Below are 21,172 nucleotides of genomic sequence, written 5' to 3'. Positions count from 1 at the left end.
TGGGCTCCAATGTCCCAAATCTTCAGCATGAAGAAAGATGAACCCACATCCATCCAAAGGCTGTTAGAGGACATGGTGTGGGACAGAAGGAGCCCTGTGTGCTATAGTCAACAAGGCACATCCCCTTTTCTGTGAGTTTGATGGTCCATGGTAGGTACCCAGCCCACAAGAGACATCCAAGGGGGTTCCAGCCCCATGGTCCCCTTTCCTGAGACAACTGCTCCCAGGGAAGGACTATACCTTCTGGTCTGTGTGAGGAAGCAAGTGCTGGCACAAATCTCCATCAGCACGGAACAGACAAAAGTGCCCTGTTAGGTGCTCGCTCGCCTGGGTGGTGTTTCCTGAGGAGATAATAGCCCTGGAAGAAGGACTTGCTGTTTTGGAGAAGATTAAGTACCTGTGGGAGCAGCATGTGGATGAATCACAACCCTCATGGGCTTAGAGCCCCTGGAAATGGCTCATGGCACTTTGAAAACAATGTCGTGAATCTTCTGCAGATCAGATTAGGGAGTGGAACAATTATCTCAAAACCTGTTAGTCATGGGAGGCTCCAGGAGCTGGAGGAACAGCCTAGGGCAAGGGGAGCACTAGGAAGATGTGTGTCCCCTCTCCATGAGCAGCCCCAGGAAGGGTGTGGGAGGTGGCTGTGGTCGAACCAGCCCCGTTTCCCCTGCAGAGGTTGAGCTGTAATTAGCAGAACGGGTACGGAAGAGCTCAAGTAGGTCAAAAGGTAATGGGGCTATCGCCAGTGTTTCCTCACAGCAGGGCCCAGGTGGGAGGGAGGCACCCTCGGCGTTGAGCAATGGGCAGAGGAACAAGGCCAGGCACTGTCTTAAAGGGAAGATCCACCAAGGTCACCCTGACCACACACCAGCCTTCGGGGGAAAGCTGGTGAACAGCCAGGGCCAGCAAACGGTGCTGCTGGTCCAGCCCCACCACGCTGGATTTTGTGGTGAGAGCATCCATGGAACGCTCTGAGCGCCACGACAGAACACCACTGCTATCTACAACTGTCCTGAGGCATCCCACAGGGAGGGTACCCTGAGACCATGTGTGAGGAGCTCAGGAAGGGATGGATGGATGGACGGACGGACAGACGGATGGATGGATGGATGGATGGATGGACAGATGGATATCCAACCCAGCTCTCAAGGGGATTGTGGGAATTCATGTTGTGTTTTGGGAAAGGCCGCATCTACCTCCTGTGAAACACCATCATGAGAATGGATTCTGTATTGTGGCTGTCCCTGTAAAACACTGGATCCCTGACTCTGCTCCCTTGCACACCCCAGCACTTCCAGCTTGGTCAGTGCAGGGAGGGATGCTCTTTCTTGGAAAACAACCTTTCTCCAATGAGATTTTTCAAGCCCCGGTAAAGTGATGGATGAGGAAGTTTAACTGGGCCCAGTTTAGAGCTCAAGTTCCCTGAGACTCTGTCTTGTGGCCACCTCCATTGTTCTCACTGAGTTCAGTAGCCCAGGGCCTCGAGTGAGCAGATTCCTGTGGGAGAGCCTGCGGATACGCTGTTGCATCCCTCCTCCTCCTTCTCCTCTACCTCACCGGCATTCCCAACATTCCCTTGAGCACTGTGCGCTCAGCTGGGTGCCACCACCACACCCCGGCAAAACCACCCCAGCCTGTTTGACGCTGCACTTCTGCAGCGCTGCCGCTGCCATCACCGCTGATGAAATGTGTTTTTCTGCCAGCAGCAGGGAGGTTGTTTCCACTCAGGATGGCACAGGTATCCCTGGCACGTGCCACCACCACACCAGGGGTTGCAGGGTCTGGTGGGGCGGCCGGTGCTGGTGGCAAGGGAGGGGAGATTGGTGTCGATGCTGGCACACGAAAGCCCACGCGGAGGGCGCTGGGGGTCAGGTCCACGGCAGGGACGCATGAAGGATCACCGAGTACGGGGACTTGGTGAAATATTAAAGCAGGTGCTTAATAAAGCGAGCCCAGCAGCAGCAATTACCCTGTGTAATTAATCTGGGAAGGAGAGGACTTTGCCCCCCCAGCTGGGTGGTGCAGGGAGCTCCTGCCGGCACCCGCTGGGGATGGCACAGACCTGGCACCCGGCGCTGCGTGGAAGCCATGCTGGAGTCCCAGAATGACAACAGGTAGGTGGGGGGCAAAGTGCTGCCCGCTCTGGGTGCTGAGAAATGGTTTGGAATCACCCAGGGGACATTGACCCCCAATGGCAGGGAGGGATTTACACCTCACCTGCCTGCTCTGGGCACCGGAATGAACCGAGTGTGCCTGGCCAAGGCACTGGGACCCAGGTGGCCCAGTGTCTGCCTGGTGCTCCCCATCAGACCAGCAGGTCCTGGGGGCACCACCTTATGGGGGTGACCAGGTGGCCCTGGGGGTGGCTGTGCCCTCTGTTCCCCATGTCCCAGCATGGGTACTGGTGGCACTGGTTCTGCTCGGGCAGGGGGCAGGGGAGCCTCCCTCCCACCGAGCTGCCCTGGATGCAGTGCCACTTCCTGCCAGGAAGCTCTGCCCAGCACAGGCACCAGGCCAAGCCGTGCCAGGCCGAACTAAGCCGAGCTGAGCTGAAACAAGCTGAGCTGAGCTGTGCTTACCTAGGTGGCATGATGTTCCAAGCTGTGCTGAACCGAGCTGAGCTGAACTCTGCTGTAGGTGCCACAACATCTCAAGCCATGCTGAACCAAGTTGAGCCATGCTGGACTGAGACAAGCTGAACTGTGCCAGGCTGCGCTGTGCTGAGCTGAGCCAAGCTGAGCTGAACTGAGCTGAGTCAAGCTGAGCTGTGCCTACCTAGGTGACATGATGTGATGTCCTAAGCCGTGCTGAGCTGAGTCATGCTGAGCCATGCCAAGCTCTGCTGAGCTAAGCTATGCCTATCTAGGTAGCATGAGGTTTCAAGACATGCTGAGCCAAGCCAAGTCAAGCTGTGTCAAGTTGAGATGTGCCTACCTAGATTATATCATGTCCTGAGCTGTGCCAAAGCATGATGTCCCAAGCTCTGCTAGGTCACGTAGAACTGAGCTGTGCCTACCTAGGTAGAGTCATGTCCCAAACTGTCCTGAGCCGTGCTGAACTGAGCTGAGCTGAGCTGAGCTGAATTGCACCTACCTAAGTGGCACAATGTCCCAAACTGAGCTGAGCTGAGCTGTGTCGAGTTGAATCACACCTACTGAGGTGGCAAAATATCCTGAGCTCTGCTCAGCTGAGCCAAGTCAAGCCATACCAAGCTGAACTGTGCCTATCTGGTACATCAGCAAGTCCTCATCTGTGCCGAGCTGTGCTGTGCTGAGCTGAGCTGTGCCAAGCTGGACCAAGCTGAATTGTGCCTACTTAGGTGGCATAATGTCCTGAGCAGGCTGAGCCGAGCTAAGCCGTGCTGACTCGAGCTGAGCCGTGCCTAGTGAGCTGGCACAACATCCCAAGCAGGGCTGAGATGAGCTGAGATGTGCCTGCCCGGGCAGCATCATGTCCCGGGCTGAGCCACGCTGAGCGCACCTACCTGGGCAGCACAATATCTTGAGCAGGACTGAGCCAAGCCAGGCTGAGCCGAGCCGAGCCGCGCAGAGCCGTGCCTACCCGAGCGGCGTGATGTCCCGAGCCGTGCTGCGCCGCGCCGAGCCACACCGAGCCAAGCCGAGCCGGGACGGGCCGCGGGTCCCGCGGTGCTCCGCCTTCCCCGGCCCGGCGGCGGTGCCGGTGCCGGTGCCCCGGCGGGTCCCGGTGCCCGGCGCTGCCGTCCCGCCCGTCTCCCATTGGCGGCGGCCGGTCCCGCCCCGCCCCGCTCCCCCGCCGGGCGGCTATAAACGGGCGCGGCGGGGCGGGCGAGCGGCAGCGGCGGGGCCGTGCCGGGCCCGGGATCGGCACCGGGATGGAGCCGGGGCTGGAGCGCTGGGCGCACGGCGCGCTGTGGGCGGCGCTGGCCGGCAGCCTGGCGCTGCGGGCGGCGCGGCGGGCGCCGGGGCCGGGCCGGGGGCTGGGGCCGCCGCTGGGCCGGGGGCTGGTGCTGCCGCTGGCGCTGCTGGCCGCGCTGCAGAGCCTGTGCCGCGCCTGGCTGCCGCTGCCCCTGGGGCTGGCCCTGGCCGCCGCCGCCGCCGGGTTGCTGCTGTGGCGGGCGGCGCCCCGCGGGCTGCTGCCGGTGGCGGGCAGAGCCGTCCTTGTCACAGGTGAGTGCGGGGACACGGCCTCGACGCCCCGACGGCACCGCCTGGGCTCGGCGGGGAGCGGAGCGGGGTGTCCCGTAGGGCACCGGCGCGCTGCTGTCCGCGGGGTCCCGCTGGGGACCGGCCGCCGCTGGCAGCGCATCCCTCATCCTCCTCCACGTCCGAGCAGAGGCGGCCAGGCTGTACCTGCCCCCGAAGCAGGGAGTTGCGTTGGCCCCTCGAGTGTTGAGTACCAGTTGCAGCACGATGCTGAGAGCTGCTTCCTCTGGGAGCCCCGAGATTGGATGGGGTAGAGCCGGAACACTGGCTTGGGACCCCCCCTCGGCTGGCCCAAAGGCTGCCCTCTCCTCCCCTCCCCTCTGAAGCCGTGCTTGTTCTTGGAAAGCTACTCATGGCATCTCTAGTGGCTGCAACAGAGCTGGCTATCCAGGGCTGAGCATCACTGCTTCATCCAAGCTCCATCCTGGGAGCTGCTGGGGGCAAGTAAGGCTGTTCCCCTCGCTCCGTGGGTATCCTTGGGAAATGCTGCCCAACCACTGCCTGCCTTCTCTGTGGGCTGCCTGGCCCAGAGCTCCTCCATGGGGAAGGTGGCTCCACAAGGAATGTGCTGTGCTCCCAGGCTTTGCACAGCTCTGGCTTGGTGCTGAATCTCTTTAGGATATCTTGGTATACAAATCCTTTCCCCACTCCTTCTGCCTGGCAGTGGAGCTGGAGGATGATGAAGAGAGCTGGGCTCAGCAGTGCTTTGCTGTGAGGCGATGGCAGTAGGCAGGGTGAGGAGGAGGCGCTGGAGCTGGGGTGGTTGTTGCTGCAGGTGTGCCCAGAAGGTGCTGCTGGCTCTGCATGAATGCAGAGGAGAGGGAAACTTGTGGGCACAACCTTGGCAGTGTTCCCAAGGACAGGGAGCCTGCATCCTGGTGGGAACGCCTGGGCTGAGCTTGGAGACTCCTAAGTTGGAGAAGAGGGTTTAATGTTTCCTAAAAAATTGAGGCGAGAGCTGAGTCCCCCTTGCAGCTTGAAGGGCTCTGTGGCACTGGTGGGAAGTGCAGGGAAGCCTCTCTGGAGGAAGAAGATTGGAGGAGCAAGGCGGTGGACGAATGAATGATTCAACTGAGTGAAGGTCAAAGCCCTTTTGGGGCAGGGCTGCCTAGGGAGGACGTCTGATAGCCATGTGCTCACAGGTGCCCTGTGGCACACCAGCTCTGGCAGCCCTGGCTTTGTGGCATTGCCTGTATAATTAGTGAGTCAGTGGCTGGAACAAGGTGTTCTTACCCCGGTGCATTGAGGTGACACCTCTGCAGTTCTGGTGTGTTTGCTCTTGGCTGTAAATACTTTGCAGTTTTACAGGTTCGAGGCGCAGCCCGTGGTGCAGGATCGGTGTTTCCATGCTGCTGCTCCACCAGGTGCCTGCCAAGGGGCAGATGCGAGGGCTGCTCTGCTGGGGATGGCATCCCTCGCTCGGGTATTTGCATGGTAATTAGCCTGATTCTTTTGCGGATTAGTTCCAGACACCTCCTGGCAGCTGGGTATTGAGTGGCTGCTGGTGTCACTGCTGGTGTCTCCTGTGGGAGCAGCCAGGGAGGATCAGCTCTGGCCTTCCTCCTCTTGCCAATGGGAAGCAAAGCCCGGCAGAGTGAGAAGTATGGAGCTGGGTGCCTGGGGATGCTGGGCATGGGTGAAGGTGTGTGAAGTCAGGGACAGAGGTTCTGCCATGCTGTGTGTCATGCTGGACCTTGTAGGTCAACTGAGAAATGCCACAAAGTCCTTCCTGATGCCAACTATGGAGCACTGCAAGTCTCAGCCTGAAAAGCTTTGGGCATCATTTCCTTGTATACACTTCTTGGCTGCTGTCTTAATCTCACAGCAGGTTCACTGATGCTTATCTGGAGCAAGGAAATGTGGCTATGGTGGTGTTTTATCTCCCAGTCGATGTGTCCCAGCTCTTCCAGCTGCCCACTCTCCCTGGGAACAACCCCAAGTTGAGCTCTGCATGTGATGCTCCAGCTCCATGTGCTAGTCCGGACATTGCTGGCTAAATAAAACTTAGTTTATGGGAGGGGGTGAAGGAAAACTAACTCTGCAGCTCAGTGGGAAAATAGCTGAGCAGCTGCGGAGCTGCTGCAGAGCGAAGCTGCTGACCCTGTGGTAGCAGCAGGGACTGGAAAGTTGTGGCGTTTCCCATCTGCTACAGGTTTGCATTTTGGCTGTTGCACGTGGGACTGGGGCTTGGCCGGAGCAGGGATGGGCAGCTGCCTGCTGCCAGAGGGGAGCAAGGAATGCTGTGCTCTCTCATGGTGTGTCCCCTGGGCTAGGCAGGGATGTGTTTGTCTGGGACTGTGACCTTGGGGCTCTTGTTCTGCATCCCAATGGTCCAGCTTCTCCTAGAGCGTGGCTCCGGTGGATGCAGCCTGGCTGGGGGTAGGAGGTGAGGAAAGTGTTAATCCTGTCTTCCTAGAGGAGATCACAGCTGTTTGCAGGGAGGAGAATGCCCCCCTGTGCAGCGGGGGCTGGGAGAGGTCAGCCCCAGGAGGATGGTGGGGATGAGGAGGGGAGATCAGCTGCTCCAGCCTGGGATGGGAGGGAGACAGCAGCCATGTCCGTGCCTCCCTTGGTGTGCTGACCTGAGCCTGCCCCGAGCCCGACCCTGCCTTGAAAATGAGCCCACACCTGGCACAGTCTTTGACCAAATGTGGGAAGCTGCAGGGACCCCAACACGCCTGTGGTGTGGGCAGGCAGGGTACGGGCAGCTGCCTGATCTGGCACCGGGAAGCTGCAAGGCAGCAGATACCTGGCATCTCTCTCCATGGTGTGTGACAGGGCACCTAGGAGTGCTGATGCTGCTGGTTGGCACCCATGGACCTGTGTGGTGCCAGCGGCTCACTGGGAGCTGCCTTGCTCCAAGCATCCAAGGGCTGCCTTCTGTATGTGCTTCCCCCTTCCCAAATCTGAAACAGCACCACTGAGTGTCCTCAGGGCCACTGGACTCCTCAGAGCTGTGTGAGCAAAGAGGAGCAGTCTTACTCCTTCCCATAGGGAACTGATACAAAAAGCAGAGCCTGTGCAAGGGTGATGGTCTGCAAGAGCAGCCTTGGCAGGAGGTGATGAGCTGCCATTGCTTGGCCTCTCCAGACTCAGGCTGGCAGCACTTCAGTGTAAGGTTTGGCTTTGACTGGCTCGGTTTAGATGTGAGCCTAGACCATCATTTGGTCCCTGTGGTCTCACTGGATGCCTGTGAAACTCGGTGAGTCCATGCAAACCACCCAACACGACGGGGTGTAGTGCCTGGGGGTGGTGAGGGGATGGCAAGGGGCATCCCGGGGCTCTGCTGTGCAGCTGGAGCAGTGCAAGCCTCTTGCTGCTGTGTAGCTCTGCCATGTGTGACTGCTTGGGGTGGTTCTTTGGACAGTAGCCAATTGCCCAATTTACTGCAGATTCTTGGAAAAGACCAAAGGCAAACCAGCCCACAGACCCTGCTTGTCTGCAGGGCTTTGCCAGGACAGAGGGACGACAGGAGTTGTGTTGCAAGGCATCGGTTTGTACACTTCAGCTTGGATGAGAAGTTGAAACTAGTGAACTGTTGCTCTGTCTGTGGTGGTTGCACCCGAATTAGTTCTGAAATAACCCAAAACATCATGGTGGCTGCCTGAGGGAGATAATTTGGGTCTCTTGCATCCTTGCTCCTCCTTGGTGCAGCCTATGAAGCCAGGAGCACCTGCAGATTGGTCTGTCTTCCCACAAATCATCTCTGTGAGCAAAATTGGTTGGCAGGTCAGGCTGCCCAGACCCAAACCAGCCCTGTTCTCCTCTCTTCTCCTTCCTGCCGCAGGGGAAGCGTGGTTTTCCTGGGGAGGTGCTCTCGTTACAATCGCATGCCCCATTAACAATCTGAAATGGGTCAGAGCTTCAGATCATGTTCAAGGTTAACAGAGGTTTTGCAACTTGATCACAGCCAAGCGGCACTTCAGCGTTTCCCATGGACTCCACAGATGTTGAAGCATCTGGTGACTGCAGCAGGACAGAGTGATTCAATCCAGATGTTGGGACTCTCACTTTCTGCTGCGAAGGTAAATGACTTTCCGTGGTAAAAGAGCAGCATCGCTCCTGTCTGGACTTTGATGTTGTCTTGGATCTATTTTCCAGCTAAAAATGTGATTGAGAGGTGCTGGGGGGGTGTCAAGGCTTTGGGGCTGGCTCTGGGATGGGCACCTCTGTGCCAGGACACAGCTGGAGCACTGGCACAGCACGATCACAGCCTGTGTTTGGTGCTGAGCCTGCCAGCAGCTTCACCATGAGAAAAGCTTCATGCAAAGGTGCTGCAGTTCTCCATAGGTGACTTCCACTCTGCTTCTGGAGCCAGTGAACCAGCTCAGAGGTGCCTGGGGCTCTTTCCCCAGGATCAGTGGAGGGGGGTTGGAACTGGGTGATCTTTAAGGTCCCTGCCAACCCAAACCATTCTGTGATTCTATATGTGCAGGCTGGAAATCAGCTTATTTCCCTGAAATCGCTCTGATTTTTCCAGAATCTATTAAAAATTAACAGCAGAGACAACTGCTCCCTCTAAGCTGAGGGGTGGGACAGGACCAAAATCAAACACCCTTTTGCTGCTGGTGTTTGGGAGCAGAGCAGGAAAGCTGCTTTCTCTCCTTCTCTTTGCAGGGCTGAAGCTTTCCCCCCACTTTGTCAGCAGCCCTCCATGGATTTAGGACTCTTCTTCCCCTTCTGAGGTTTCTTCAGAAATAGACACCTACCCCTGCCCACCACAGGCATGTGGTTTGATAAGCTCAGCTTTTTCTCACTTAGCTATAAAATAAGCCCTTTCAAAGCCCGCTCGTGACACAGACCTGTCGGGGTGGGGTTTTTTATCACTGTTAACCAAAAACGATGAGCACAGCTAATTAGGAGGAAAAACGCATTGAGGTTTCATACTGTGGGAGACCAGAGCTGGTAGAGAAACCCAAGCTGGCTTGATTAGCCCTCGGGGTTATGCGGGGACATGAGAGCAACAAAGCAGAGACTTCCCTGCCGAAATGAGATTGTCAGATGGGAACGGATGCTTTCGGAAGGAGAGAAGTGTAGGCAGTTGCTGCCCTCTAGTCCAATGAGCAGCACATCTTTAATGAGGCCTGGGATTGTGTTACCCACTGTTGAGTCTAGCTCCCCTCAGGCCAGGATCTGGTTACAGAAGAGCCTGTTGCTGCTTTCACTACAAGTAGCACAGGGGTGGTGGGCTTGCCCAGCCAGGGTTTTGTTGGAGCAGGGATACGGTGAGGGGGCTCTTCAAGGTGTTTCCACCAAACCTGGGCAAGCATTTGCCTTCTCACCGTAGTCTTCTTTCAGTGCTGGTCTAAAACTCTAGCTGGAGGGCTTTTTTCCCTAGGAGGAAAGGCTGCAGGGCTTTTGTGCCTCTTCACCTGATGCCCCTCTTGCAATAACATACCTGAGATACTGCTGTGGAACCCCCAGGGCCAGGCTGGATGGGGCTTGGAGCAACCTGGGCTAGTGAGAGGGTGGTTGGAAGTGAATGATCCCACCGTATGATGAGGTGGGAAATGCCCCAGACTGTTGCCCTCATGCTTCCAGTGCATTGCTATAGGTGTGGTTTGGGACCTCTTATTTTTAACCTCTCCAGCACCTGTCTGTTACTCCCTTTTCCACTCCCCCCTGGCTACTGTGGCACATCCACCGTATCCAGTCCCCATTCTTCTGTCCCAGCTCGTGCATGCTTCCATGTGCAACATATCACTTCTGCTTCCTTCTCCCCTGGAGAGCTGCCAGCCCTTGAGCTTTATCAGTTTCCCCCTGGGAGCTGGCTTCCCTGTCACACATGGTGCTGTCCTGGGATTTGCTGGCTCTAAGGCTGTAATCTTGAAAAGCAGTTTTTGGCTTTACAGGCTTTGTGGCGGCGCTTCCTCTTGCTGGGTGGTTGACCCTGTGGAGCCAGATGGTGGGTGACTCCCAGGCAGGCTGGGAATGGAGAGGAGGGATGGGCTGGTGAGCTGAGGTGCCTGCCCTGGTTTCTTCTGTGGTGTCTTTGAATGTCTGGCCTCTCAGAATTGTAGAATCTCTGAATGGTTTGGGTCGGAAAGGACCTTAAAGACCATCTCGTTGCACCCCCTGCCATGGGCAGAGACACCTTCCACTATCCCAGGTTACTCCAGAGCCCCATCCAACCTGGCCCTGGACACTTCCAGGGATGGGGCAGCCACAGCTTCTCTGGGTAATCTGTGCCAGGGCCTCACCCCTCTCTGAGTACCCACTGTGACAAATGCTTCTTCCTCTCCAGGATCCTGGTTACCAGGTGGAGACAAGCTCTAACCTGAGGTGTGCAACCATCCTGTGGTGACTTCTGCCCCTGCTTCAGCTGGTGTGCTGGGCTCTGCCTAAGCTGAAGGGCATTTGTGGGTGCTGCGTTGCCTGGGTCATGACTGTGTCCAAGCACATCAGCCTGGAGGGCCACCTTCATGCATTTTGGGGACAATACACCAAAATAGTCTTATGATACTGAAACTCTGACTCTGAAGAGCTACTGAGAGCTGCAGGTGGAGGGTGAGGAGGGGACAGCTTGAACTGGGTATGGAAAGGGCTGGTGTGTGGCTTAAGGTGGGCGTGGAGTACAGCTCTGAGCCCGGGGGCTTAAATTGCTCAAGTGTTTTGCTCTGCTTCTAAAAAAAAAAAAAAAAAAAAGTCCCATGGATCTGGAAGCTACGAGAGAAAATAGTTAGTGCAGCTGAAGAGCCCATCATGATGTGGGGATGGGTAGGGCTTGCACCAGTTTTTCTGCTTGCCTGGGCTTGTGGCATGTAGTGGGAGTTTATTCTTGTAATAAGAAGAGTGATGAGATGGTACCTTACAAGCAAAGTAGAATTTCATCACTAAAATACCCCTGAACTGGTAGAGCTCCATTGAAACCACTGTAGCCTTATTGTGGTGCTACAATCTCTGAGCTGCTTGACATGGGGATCCCCTGGCCTGGCTCTGGAGCTGCTGCTTTGGTCAGCACTGTCTCAGCATGGCCTTGTCCCTGCTGGCATCACCTGTGACTTGTCCACAGTGCTGGGGGGGCTTTGTCACCCTGTCTTGGGTGGCACTTTGGGGCTGTTCCATGGCTGACCTGACCCACCACACGGCCAGAGATTCTCCTGGTCCTGCAGTGGCTGTGGTGCTTTGCTGTCCTGGTGAGAAACACCTTTCCTGAGATGTCCCAGGGTGGTGATGGCTCATAGTGATCCATGTAGAAGAGCTGGTCTTCCCTTCAGCTGCTTGTGGATGGCTTAGACCTGCCTGTAGCAGACCTTAGACATGGCTTCTGCCTATCTTTGCTCATTAGCACACAGGAGAGATGGATATGGGGCTTGGCTGGTGGTTCTCCAGCCTGCTGGGAGTCCCTGGAGAGCCCTTTTGCAGCCCAGCAGGTGCCAGGGCTTTGCTGCCATCACCTTGTTCCCTGGGAGCATCTCCAGTGCCACATCCCAGCCATGGCTGGTGGAGCTTTCCAGCTTCCCAGCCTGGCTCCCAGCCTGTCCAAGAGCCCAGGTGGATATGTTAGCAGTGCTGGCTTGGCATTGGCACCAATCTGGTCGAGCTGTCCCTGGGCTGTGGATGTCCTTCCCAGTGACAGCTCTTTCTGATGGATGGCTTTAGCAGCTTGTCAGCTCTGTGTTCCCAGTTCACAGTGTTCCCTCTGAAGGTGATTATTAACCCGGTTATCACCAAAGCTCTTCACGACTTCCTCTTCTCGGAGGGACATCCATCCATCCCAGATTATCTCTGATGTACCGGCTGAGCCAGCTGATGTCAGCCCTGCTGTCTTATCTTGCTCATCCCTGCCCAAGGGAAGCTCAAATCCTTGATGTGAGAGTCCTGGCACAGCTTTTGGGGAGAGGATCTCCCCTCTCTGGAGACGGTGGCTGCCGGAAGGTGCCGTCCGGCCCCGGGTGCAGCGAGCAGCTGCTTCTAGGAAATTCCTGTGCCCCTTTTCTGCGAAGCACCGCAGCAGTGCTGCTGGTGACACTTCCTCCACCCTGCCTGCTTGTGAGCCCAGGGTCGCTCCTCAGCAGCAGCAGCATTACTGCCCAGCCAGGGCTGGGTTATCTCTGGGTTACCTCCGGGATCTCAACCTCCTTGGCATCCCACCAGGCACTGGCCTTGTGCAGGGGGAGGTGTCTGGGCTCACTCCTGTCCTGGATGCCCCAGGGCACTAACAAGCTCCTGCCTTCATTAGCCCCACTGGTTGAAAGCAGCATCTGCTGCTCACAGCTTTGGTGGGAGATAAGACGTGTGGGTGGCTTTTAGTGACAGTGCTGGGGTGGGCTCCCGACACTGATTTATCTCCCAGCTGCTCGTGTGCCATTGGGTTGCCGATGTTGATGCACCAGCTCCCGAGAAATGGGCTTTAATTCAGGAGCTGTGGGTGCATCCACACTGGCCTCGGGGCTCCTCATCATCTCTGCCTGGCTGCACTGGTTGTCTAGGCAGAAAATCAGATTTCCCACCATTCTCTTGGTTTTTTAAGTGGAAGATAACTTCCCAGGTGGAGGGGATGGCGTGTGAGGCTCCAGGAACACTTGGCTAATCCGCTGTAATTCACACCATCTGGCTATTGTCCCTGGCACAGGGAGGGGGTAGGTTGCTCATATTCTCCCTGTGGGGATGGACATCCCCAGCTCTGCCTTCAGCCGTGGTCATGGGTTTCCCTGGGGGGGCTGAGGGTCTGTGTGACCCCTGCTGTGCCCCATAGGACCTACTGGAGGGATGTGGATGTGGCTTTTTATCCTGGGCTATGGAAACCATCACCAATCTCAATCCAGGTGCCTGTGCCAACTGTACTATGCAGGAGGGGTCCTGGGGGAGCAGGGGGCAGTGTGTGCCCTCCTTGGCTCAGGTCCTGCCTGGGAAGGAGGATGAGGCTTTGCACAGATGCCCACCCAGGTTGCTCAGGTGGGGGGCTTCTGCATTGTCCACTTACTGGGAATTTGGGATGGGATTTGGATCATCCCTGAAGGCATCTCCTGGCTTTAATTTAATTTAATTAGGCTTGTGGCATCCTGAACCCGGGTGCTGAGGACCAGCAGCCCAGTCCTGTATCCATCTGCCTGTGCCTGGGCAGGGGGGCTTCTCCCAGGGGGCTCTGTGGGGAGTGGGGACATGGAATAATGCCGTGATGCCATGAGAGCCACTGGCTGGGGTGAGGGTTCCTGTGGACAGTGATGCCACTGGCTGTGATGGGTGAGGGGCTGTGGGTGCCCCTGCCCAGCCCCACTCTCCTGGAAGGACCTCGGCTGTGGGAGGTGGTGGCCAATGTCTGGCTGGGGAGGCTGTGGCCAGTGGGTGGCCATGGTGGCTCAGCTGCTGTGGGCACAAGTGCTCTTGTCTTCCCCTCCCTACCTCTCCTGTGTCCTGCCAAGAATTTGTTCCCTCTTGCTCAAGGCTGACATCACCCCTTTATCGCTCCTTGCTCCAAATGTTCACAGTATCCGGGAGGTGTTGGCCACAGGGCCTTGCCCTGCCCACGCAGGATGGTGCCGGGCATTTCATCCTGCCTGGACCTGCACTGGGCAGGGAGCCCCTCCCTGAGTCCCTTTTGGGAACAGCCATCCCCTCTGGTGGCACCATCCCTGCTTGGTGCCACCTCAGCCTGGGCTTCCCCATCCATCCCAGGATGGAGCAGAGATGAACAGTCCCAAGTAGCTGAGTTGGGATGAGTCCCTGCTCAGGTGCCCAGCTGAGCCTCCCTGCAGTGTTGCCTGGCTAAATCCCATCCTGTGCCCAGAGAAGCTGGATCCAAGGTGGTGGTGAACCCTGTCAGGGCCAGAAGGCCATGTGCAGCTTGGCATCCCAGGCAGGATTTGAGCATGAGCCTATGGAAACAAAGCTCAGCATATTAAATCATTTGGCGTTGGTGCTGCAGCTCCCTTCCAGTTGATGGTGTCTGTGAGCATGGCACCCTCCCGGGGCTGGGAGGCTGCTGACAGTGGTGACAGCTCCATCTTGGTGAGGCATCTTGGGCAGGGTGTTGGGACACACAGCCCTAAAGCTCTGGGTGGGAGGTGAGATTGATGTCCTGGGATTTGGGGAACAGTGGGGGGCACCCAGACGATGGCCTGCAGAGCTGGGGAGGGGGTGATGCTGCTGACGGGTGCCTGGTGAGCAGCCCCTGGGGCTGCTGACTGCCCACACTGCCAGGATAACCCTGGGGGAGCTGGTCCATCTCAGGGATGCTCAGCCCTGGGGCAATCTCTCTTCAGCTTCCACACTGAGGTCCCACGATGGGGTGGCTGTGGAGAGAGCAGCTCCAGGGAGCTGCTGCTGTGCCCAGGAGCCCACCAGGCTCTGGGCAGCTTCACGGCCACATGGAAATTCTTCAGCCAAGCTGTGCTTTGCACTGCTGAGGTTTTGCAGGTCTCCCTGGTCTTCTCCCAGTGTGTGTGGCTCGGGGATGAGGATGCACAGCTCGTGGCCTGAGGGTGAGGACGTACACAGCTCATGGCTTGGTGATGAAGATGCTCAGCTTGGAGCTCAGGGATTAAGGTGCACAGACTGCACTTCCACAGCTCAGGGATGAGGCTGCGTAGCTCAGGTATGAGGACTCACAGCTCACATCTTGGGAGAGGAAGCCACTCCTATGTTTCATTGGGATGAGCAGCGCTGCAGACCTGTGCCCCCAGCCCTCCATCAGGTGTTGTGCTGGCAGGGGCAGGGGGTGGTTGTGGTTTGGCAGCTCCCAGGCCGTAGCCGTGTTATTGCCCGTCTCTGCTCCGGTCAGCGAACTGCGGCACTGATGTTGAGCAGTGTCTGCACGTGGGGACCTCGGTGCTGGTGCAGGAGCAGGGTGAATACCTGAGACAGCCAAATGTCAGTGTGGTACCGTGCCCGACTCACCTGAAAGAAACGTGTCCACACCAAACCGGGACTGCGGCTTCAGCCGGCTCCTGTCGGCGAGGAAGCACAGGCGGTGCAGGTGGGCTGGTTGCCAGGCTGGCACAGCTCGACCCCTGCGGTGGCTCTGCTGTCGCTGGAGAAGGGCACGATGCCGTGGGGTCAGTCCTCTTTGCCCTCCCTGTGCGGCCGGGAGGGCACCCCAATGGCAATGCCGGAGGCCAAACTTTTTTGCTTGCTCAAGATAAGCAAAGCCAGGGCTTCTCATGCCAGAGTCCCAGTGGAGGCTGGTGTGTCCCGCTCCTGGGGGAGCCGCTGCAGCGTCTGGAGCTTCTGCAAAGTCCTCAGGAGTTGCTGCTGACCCGCTGCTCCGGCAAAATGCCGGCCGACCCCTGGTGCGGCAGTTTGCCCCGGCTTGCCGAGCCTGCGGAGCGCTGCTGGATTTTGCAAACTGGACTCAGGCTCTCTTCTGCTCCTGCTACAGCGAAAGCCTCTCTCTGCTGGCCCAGGGTCTGTGGGGATGCCATGGGGGGTTTCAAGGCACCTGCTGTCCTCTGCTGCGCTCCCTGTGCTGGGCTTCTCCTGTGCTCGGTCTGACCATGTCCCTCCCGCCGGCACAACTGCAAAACCAGTTGGCGAGCTGGGAGCTGGGGTGGGAGGAACTGGCGCCGGCATCTCCTCGTGATGCAGCATCCTGGGAGGGCGGCGAGCCCAGCGCCAGCCTCGCCGGGGCCGCACAGACTGGCCGGCTCCAGCGATCCCGGTGGGGCTGAGCCAGCGGTGACGGCTCCTGTGCCAGCTCCAGCATGGCCAGCAGCTCGTGTGCTGGTGGCCATGGGGAGCGAGCAGGCCCTGGGCAAGCTGCCATGCTTTGGGGCCACGTGTTATGGGCCCGGGGGTTTCATTGTCCTTCCCTGCACTCTTGGCCAGGCCTAAGCACAGCAGATGTGGAGCCGAGCAGCGTCGGAGACCTTAAATAACACCAGAGCATCCTCACCCTCCTGGCCCCGGGCCTCCTGCCAGCCTCCCAGGAGTTTTTTTTCTTGTCTGTGTGAATAAATTAGAACTTCCGAAACAAACCCTCTGACCGCCCTCCTCCTCTAAGGCAAAACAAATCCTGCCTGGCTTGGACAGCACGTGGCCGTGTTTGCTCCCTCCTTGCCAGACTTGCCCGAAACAATCTGGCAAACTTGTCTCTCTCAGGTTTTGGGGATGTTTCCTGGGGTTTTGAGGCTCATTTGGTGATAGGAAACTTCATGTTTGGACTGGAAGCTTTTCCTGCTGGCTGCGTGGGAGCAGCACAGGTAATCGTGTCCCATCAGCTGCGTCATGGTGAGGCCGTGGCCACGAGCACTTTTATTTTTAAACCTTATCTTTATTGCAGTTTTCTCCTGCACTGCTGGGAAAGGTGAAATGCACCTTATCTATTTGGCTGCTGGCAGCACGAGCTGTTCCTGGGGAGAGGAGAGGTGGAAGGTACTGCTCCGGCAGCACCTTGAGCATTCCCTGCGGCACCAGGGTGTTGGGGGTGATGCAGGGGCAATGCCAGGGGTGATGCTGAGCCAGCCTGGCACTCATCCATGATGGATGCTGGGTGTTGCATGGGAAAAGGAGGTCCCTGCAGCCCCTTCCTGCCAGCTGAGCACCTCCGGGGTGTGTTATCACTCTGGCCACGGGCTTAATTATGGGTTTCTGACGCAGCAATAAAGTAAAGCTCTAAAGTTGGGGACTGGCCCAGAGCCGCTGAGCTGATGGCTTAGCTGGCACCCGAAGAGCTGGAAGTGCCCTGATGGGGGTGTGTAAGCTGGGGGGTAGCCAGTCCCTGTGCCCCCCTGAGGCTGGTGGGAGGGGTGCTGGGATCTCGTGGGGTGACAGTCCCCAGGGCCACGGTTGCATCCATCCCAGGGTGGCTCCTGCACAGGGGCCCTTCTCAGGCATGTCCTAAGGAGCACCCGAGGGTGCCAGGCAGGAGGGTGCAGGGCCATGGGGCTGCCCCTGCAGCGCTCCCCTGTTAATGGTTAATGTGCCTGGGCAGCGGTTGTGGCACAGACTCCCCGAGCTATCAGCGCTGCCATCGGCCCCGGGAACAGCCTGTACTTTGCTGCCGCTGTTTGTTTGCATCCTGGCCGCTCCACCCTGGCTACGGGCCTTGTCACCGCCCCACAGTGCCCAGCTCCCACCCGGGCTGTCCCCCAGCCACCCCGATGGTGGCTCTGCGGGTGACAGTGTCACCTGTGGTGCCCGTTTGAAGCGAGATGGAGGAAATGAGGCTGGGACCGGGCATGGAGCACCCAGTGCCCTCCAGAGAAGGACATCCCGGTCGGATGCTCCCCTGAAGGATGCAGGGTGACAGGAGCAGAGCAAAATCCCTTTCCCCCCACACTTCCTAATCTCCTCATCCCCCAGCCAGGCGAGGGGGTGCTCCGCCTCTTGGTCACTATTTCTGAGAGGCGAAAAGCATTCTGCAAAAGGCAGCATCTCCCACGGAGCCTTATGCCACCTCTGAAAGGTGCTTGATGGAGCTTTCAGAGGCTATTTTGGGGCCTGACGGCTCCCACCCCGCACCGCTGCAGGGCTCTGGGCTGTGCCGGTGCCTTGCTGGTGCCTGCGGGTTTGCCTGCACCTTCAATTAGGGAGGCGCTCGGGGCGATGGGGTTGCAGATAAGGGAATGTTTTTTCCGCAACAGAGAGAAAACAGCAGCTCCTCGACCCGCAAATGCCCCAGGGCAAGGTCACGTCCTGGTGGGGCAGGACTTGCAGCAGGGTGACAGCCGAGATTGTCCCCAGGCAAGGGGAACTGATACTGGGGTGGAGGTTGGTCCCTGGCGTTGGTCCCCCAGGATGGAGAGGCAGAGCTAGGGGGTCTCTGGGGGCTGGGGACAGACGATGGCTGTCACTGGCCACTGCAAGGCTCCTGTCTCTTTCAGGATGTGACTCGGGCTTCGGGCAGGCGACAGCCCGGCATTTGGACACCATGGGCTTTCGGGTGTTCGCCAGCGTGCTGGACCTGCAGAGTCCTGGTGCCCAGGAGCTGCGCCAGAGCTGCTCAGCGAGGCTGACACTGCTGCAGATGGACCTGACCAAGCCAGACGACATCCAGCGTGTCCTACAGCACATCCAGGCCCACACCAACAGCACAGGTAGGAGCCCTTGGTGGCCCCCCAGGACCCCTCACAGCTCCCTGGGACCTCAGCCTGCAGCCAGCGTGGCAGTGCCAAGCCTCCATGTGCCCCCACAGCAGGCTGCATCCCTGCGGGCACCCGCGCCAACAGCCTCTGCTGAAAGCCCTTGTCCTGGGGCACTCTGCAATTCCCCTGTGGGACCCTCATGAGCCTGGGGAGCAGCTGGGATTCCCGGGGTGGGGGTCCCCACTCAGATCACCTTCTCAAGCACCCTGTCCCTGCAGGACTCTGGGGCCTGGTGAACAACGCTGGCTTCAACGACACCATCGCCGACGCCGAGCTCTCGCCGCTGGGCAAGTTTCGCACCTGCATGGAGGTGAATTTCTTTGGCTCCCTGGAGCTCACCAAGGGGCTGCTGCCCCTGCTCCGCTCCGCCGGCGGCCGCATCGTCACCGTCAGCAGCCCCGCAGGTGAGCAGCCCCCCTCCAGCCTGGGCACCCCCAATTGAGCACCCCTGTGGTGTGGGTGTGGCTCCCACCCCCTGGGCACCTCCATATTTCCAGCCAGCTGCATCAGACTGGCCCCAGGCACCATAGGATGAGCTGGTGGTATTGCTGAGCCCCACAGGGGGCACAGGGAAATGGGGAGCTGGAGGGCCTGGGGACAGGCAGCCCAGTTACAGACAGCACAGGCAACCCCAAACCCAGCTGCCACATACCTCCACCATGGACAACAGCCCCGGCGAAGGTGGGAAACCAGCCTCCTCTTCCACCCCTCCCCCTAAATTTTTCTTCCCATTAAAACATATTAATCCTCCACTGGAGATGATGACCTTAAGCTTTGGCTGCATAGGGAGGTAAAACCACTTTCCTCTTCCCACCCTACTTTTTCCCCCATTAAAACATTAATTTGAATCTACTCTCAGTTGTTTTCTCAGCAAATCAAACCCTAAGCCCTCTCTATGCAGAGAGGTCGGGGGCACAGCCCTACACAAGCCACCCCACGCCCCCTCTCCAGTCCCTGCCTGCCCCCTGGCCATGCAGCACCTCCCTGAGCACCCACTCACTCATCCCTTCCCTCCTGCCAGGAGACATGCCCTTCCCCTGCCTGGCAGCCTACGGGGCCTCGAAGGCAGCCCTCAGCCTGCTCATGGACACGTTCCGCAGCGAGCTCCAGCCCTGGGGGATCAAAGTCAGCCTCATCCTGCCTGGCTACTACAAAACAGGTAAGAGGGTTTTTGTTCGCTGCCTGCGCCCGCAGGCAAAGGGCAGCTATTCCAGGGAGGCAGGAGACGGAGCAATGGGATGAGCAGCTGGTGGTCCAGGATGCAGCTTCTGAGCATCTCCAGCCACTCCCTGGAGACAGTGGCTATCCTGTGGGCATTGGGCTCTGGTGGATGGGAAATAGGGTCAGGATCAAGTCCTGCCAGCAGATTCGATGGCACAAGGGCTGGTAGAAGCAGCTCAGCCACATTTATGGTAGCACCATCCCCACTGCAGGCAGAGTCTGAGACCTCTGGTCAAGTCCGGTGCTACCAAGAGCCACCATGGTGCTCCCACTGCACCTCCCTTGTGGCAGATCTTTGCCAGAGTTTCAGAAGGACCTTGTCAGGAGGCTGGGAGGTGACTGGGGCTGCCGGCACCCCTGGCAGGGGGGCTGGAGGAGGAGTGGCCACACAGCTCACAGGGGACCATGTCCTTGCAGGGACGACGTGCGACCCAGCCTTCTGGAACCTGCAGAAGCAGCGGCTGTTGGCCAGCCTGCCCCAGGAGCTGCTGCAGGCCTACGGCGAGGACTACGTGGAGGAGATCAACCACCAGTTCATCCAGTTCATGAAGGTGGCGGTGGAGGACCTGAGCGCGGTGGTGAACAGCATCACGGACGGGCTCCTGGCTGCCAACCCAGCCGTGCGCTACTACCCAGGGCAGGGCCTTGGGCTCATGTATTTCATACACCGCTACCTGCCCTATTTTGTCCGAGACTTGTTCCTGAAAGGGTTCTTCATCAACCCCAAGCTGCCGCGAGCGCTGCGGCGGGAGCACCACAACGATGTGAAGAAGGCCTGACCTCGGCCCGCGCGTGGCCTCTCCCGGGATTTCCAGGCGCGCCGGCCCCCGAGGCAGCGCCCTCCTGCACCGTGGGGGGAACAATCAGCACTAGACGTTAAAAACCAAATTTCTTTCCAAAATCAGGTAGATCTATTTTCTATTGTGCGAGAATCAACATTTTCTAGAGACCTTGGTTTTTTGTATTTTTTCTAACCGTGCATCCTCCAAGGGGCCCATCCCTGCCTGACTGAGCAGCTCCGCAGGCTGGGATGTACCTCGGGCATTTCCTCAGCTACCCACCATCTTCCATACTGCTCTCAGAGCTGTTCGTCTCCGTCACCTCTTGGCTGGGTCAGGGCTGGGACCCTGTGGCTGCTGCCTCCCTGCCACTCATTACACACTCCACGTGCTCCCGGCGAGCGCAGGGGCCGAGGCCGGGCTGCCAGTGCTGCAGAGCTCTCCACGAGATGAACCACGTGATTGTCACTTTTTCAATAAAGCCGTTCTTGATATTCCAGCAGGTTCTGGCTGTCTCCTTCCGCAGTGCAGCACTGTGATGCTGGTCAGGGATGCCCTGCCCATGGGCAGAGCTCAGCCGGGTCACAGCTGGCACTATGCTGGGCACTGTGGCAGGAGCCATGGAGTCCCAGAAAAGAGGTCAGTCTGCCAGAAAGGGCTTGTGCCCACTCCCTGCTCCTCCCCAACCCTAGCCCAAAAGCTTCCTTTTGCTTTGCTCCAATGCTGTGGCCCTGCTGGGGCAAGGATGGAAGGGGTGACAGTGCCACACGTGGACAGCCCCACACAGGGTGACAAGCCATGCAGCTCCCTAAGGTTGCACCCCTTTAGCTCAGCACCCAGCTGCACCCACAGACCAGGCACTGCCCTGGGCCCCACGGGGTGGTATGACCACCTTGCCCGTGGAAGAAACAAGTGTCCCAAGTCATGCAGGAGTCACACCAGGCTCCGCTACCGCAACTAT

General features: G+C 58.4%; 1 protein-coding gene across 1 annotated transcript; it reads left to right on the top strand.

The window, feature by feature from the left end:
• Positions 1 to 3,856: 3,856 nt before the first annotated feature.
• Positions 3,857 to 20,713, top strand: HSD11B2 (hydroxysteroid 11-beta dehydrogenase 2). Its single transcript, XM_032701521.1, has 5 exons — positions 3,857 to 4,151; positions 17,951 to 18,163; positions 18,430 to 18,615; positions 19,233 to 19,370; positions 19,850 to 20,713. Exons 1-5 carry the CDS (start codon positions 3,857 to 3,859, stop codon positions 20,209 to 20,211), a joined length of 1,194 nt encoding a protein of 397 aa, XP_032557412.1. The 3' UTR covers positions 20,212 to 20,713.
• Positions 20,714 to 21,172: the final 459 nt, after the last annotated feature.

This window comes from Chiroxiphia lanceolata, chromosome 13 (genome assembly GCF_009829145.1).
Source record: "Chiroxiphia lanceolata isolate bChiLan1 chromosome 13, bChiLan1.pri, whole genome shotgun sequence".
Classification (NCBI taxonomy): domain Eukaryota; kingdom Metazoa; phylum Chordata; class Aves; order Passeriformes; family Pipridae; genus Chiroxiphia; species Chiroxiphia lanceolata.
The sequence above is the reverse complement of the archived record's forward strand: the minus strand, read 5'-3'. Positions and strand labels throughout refer to the sequence as shown.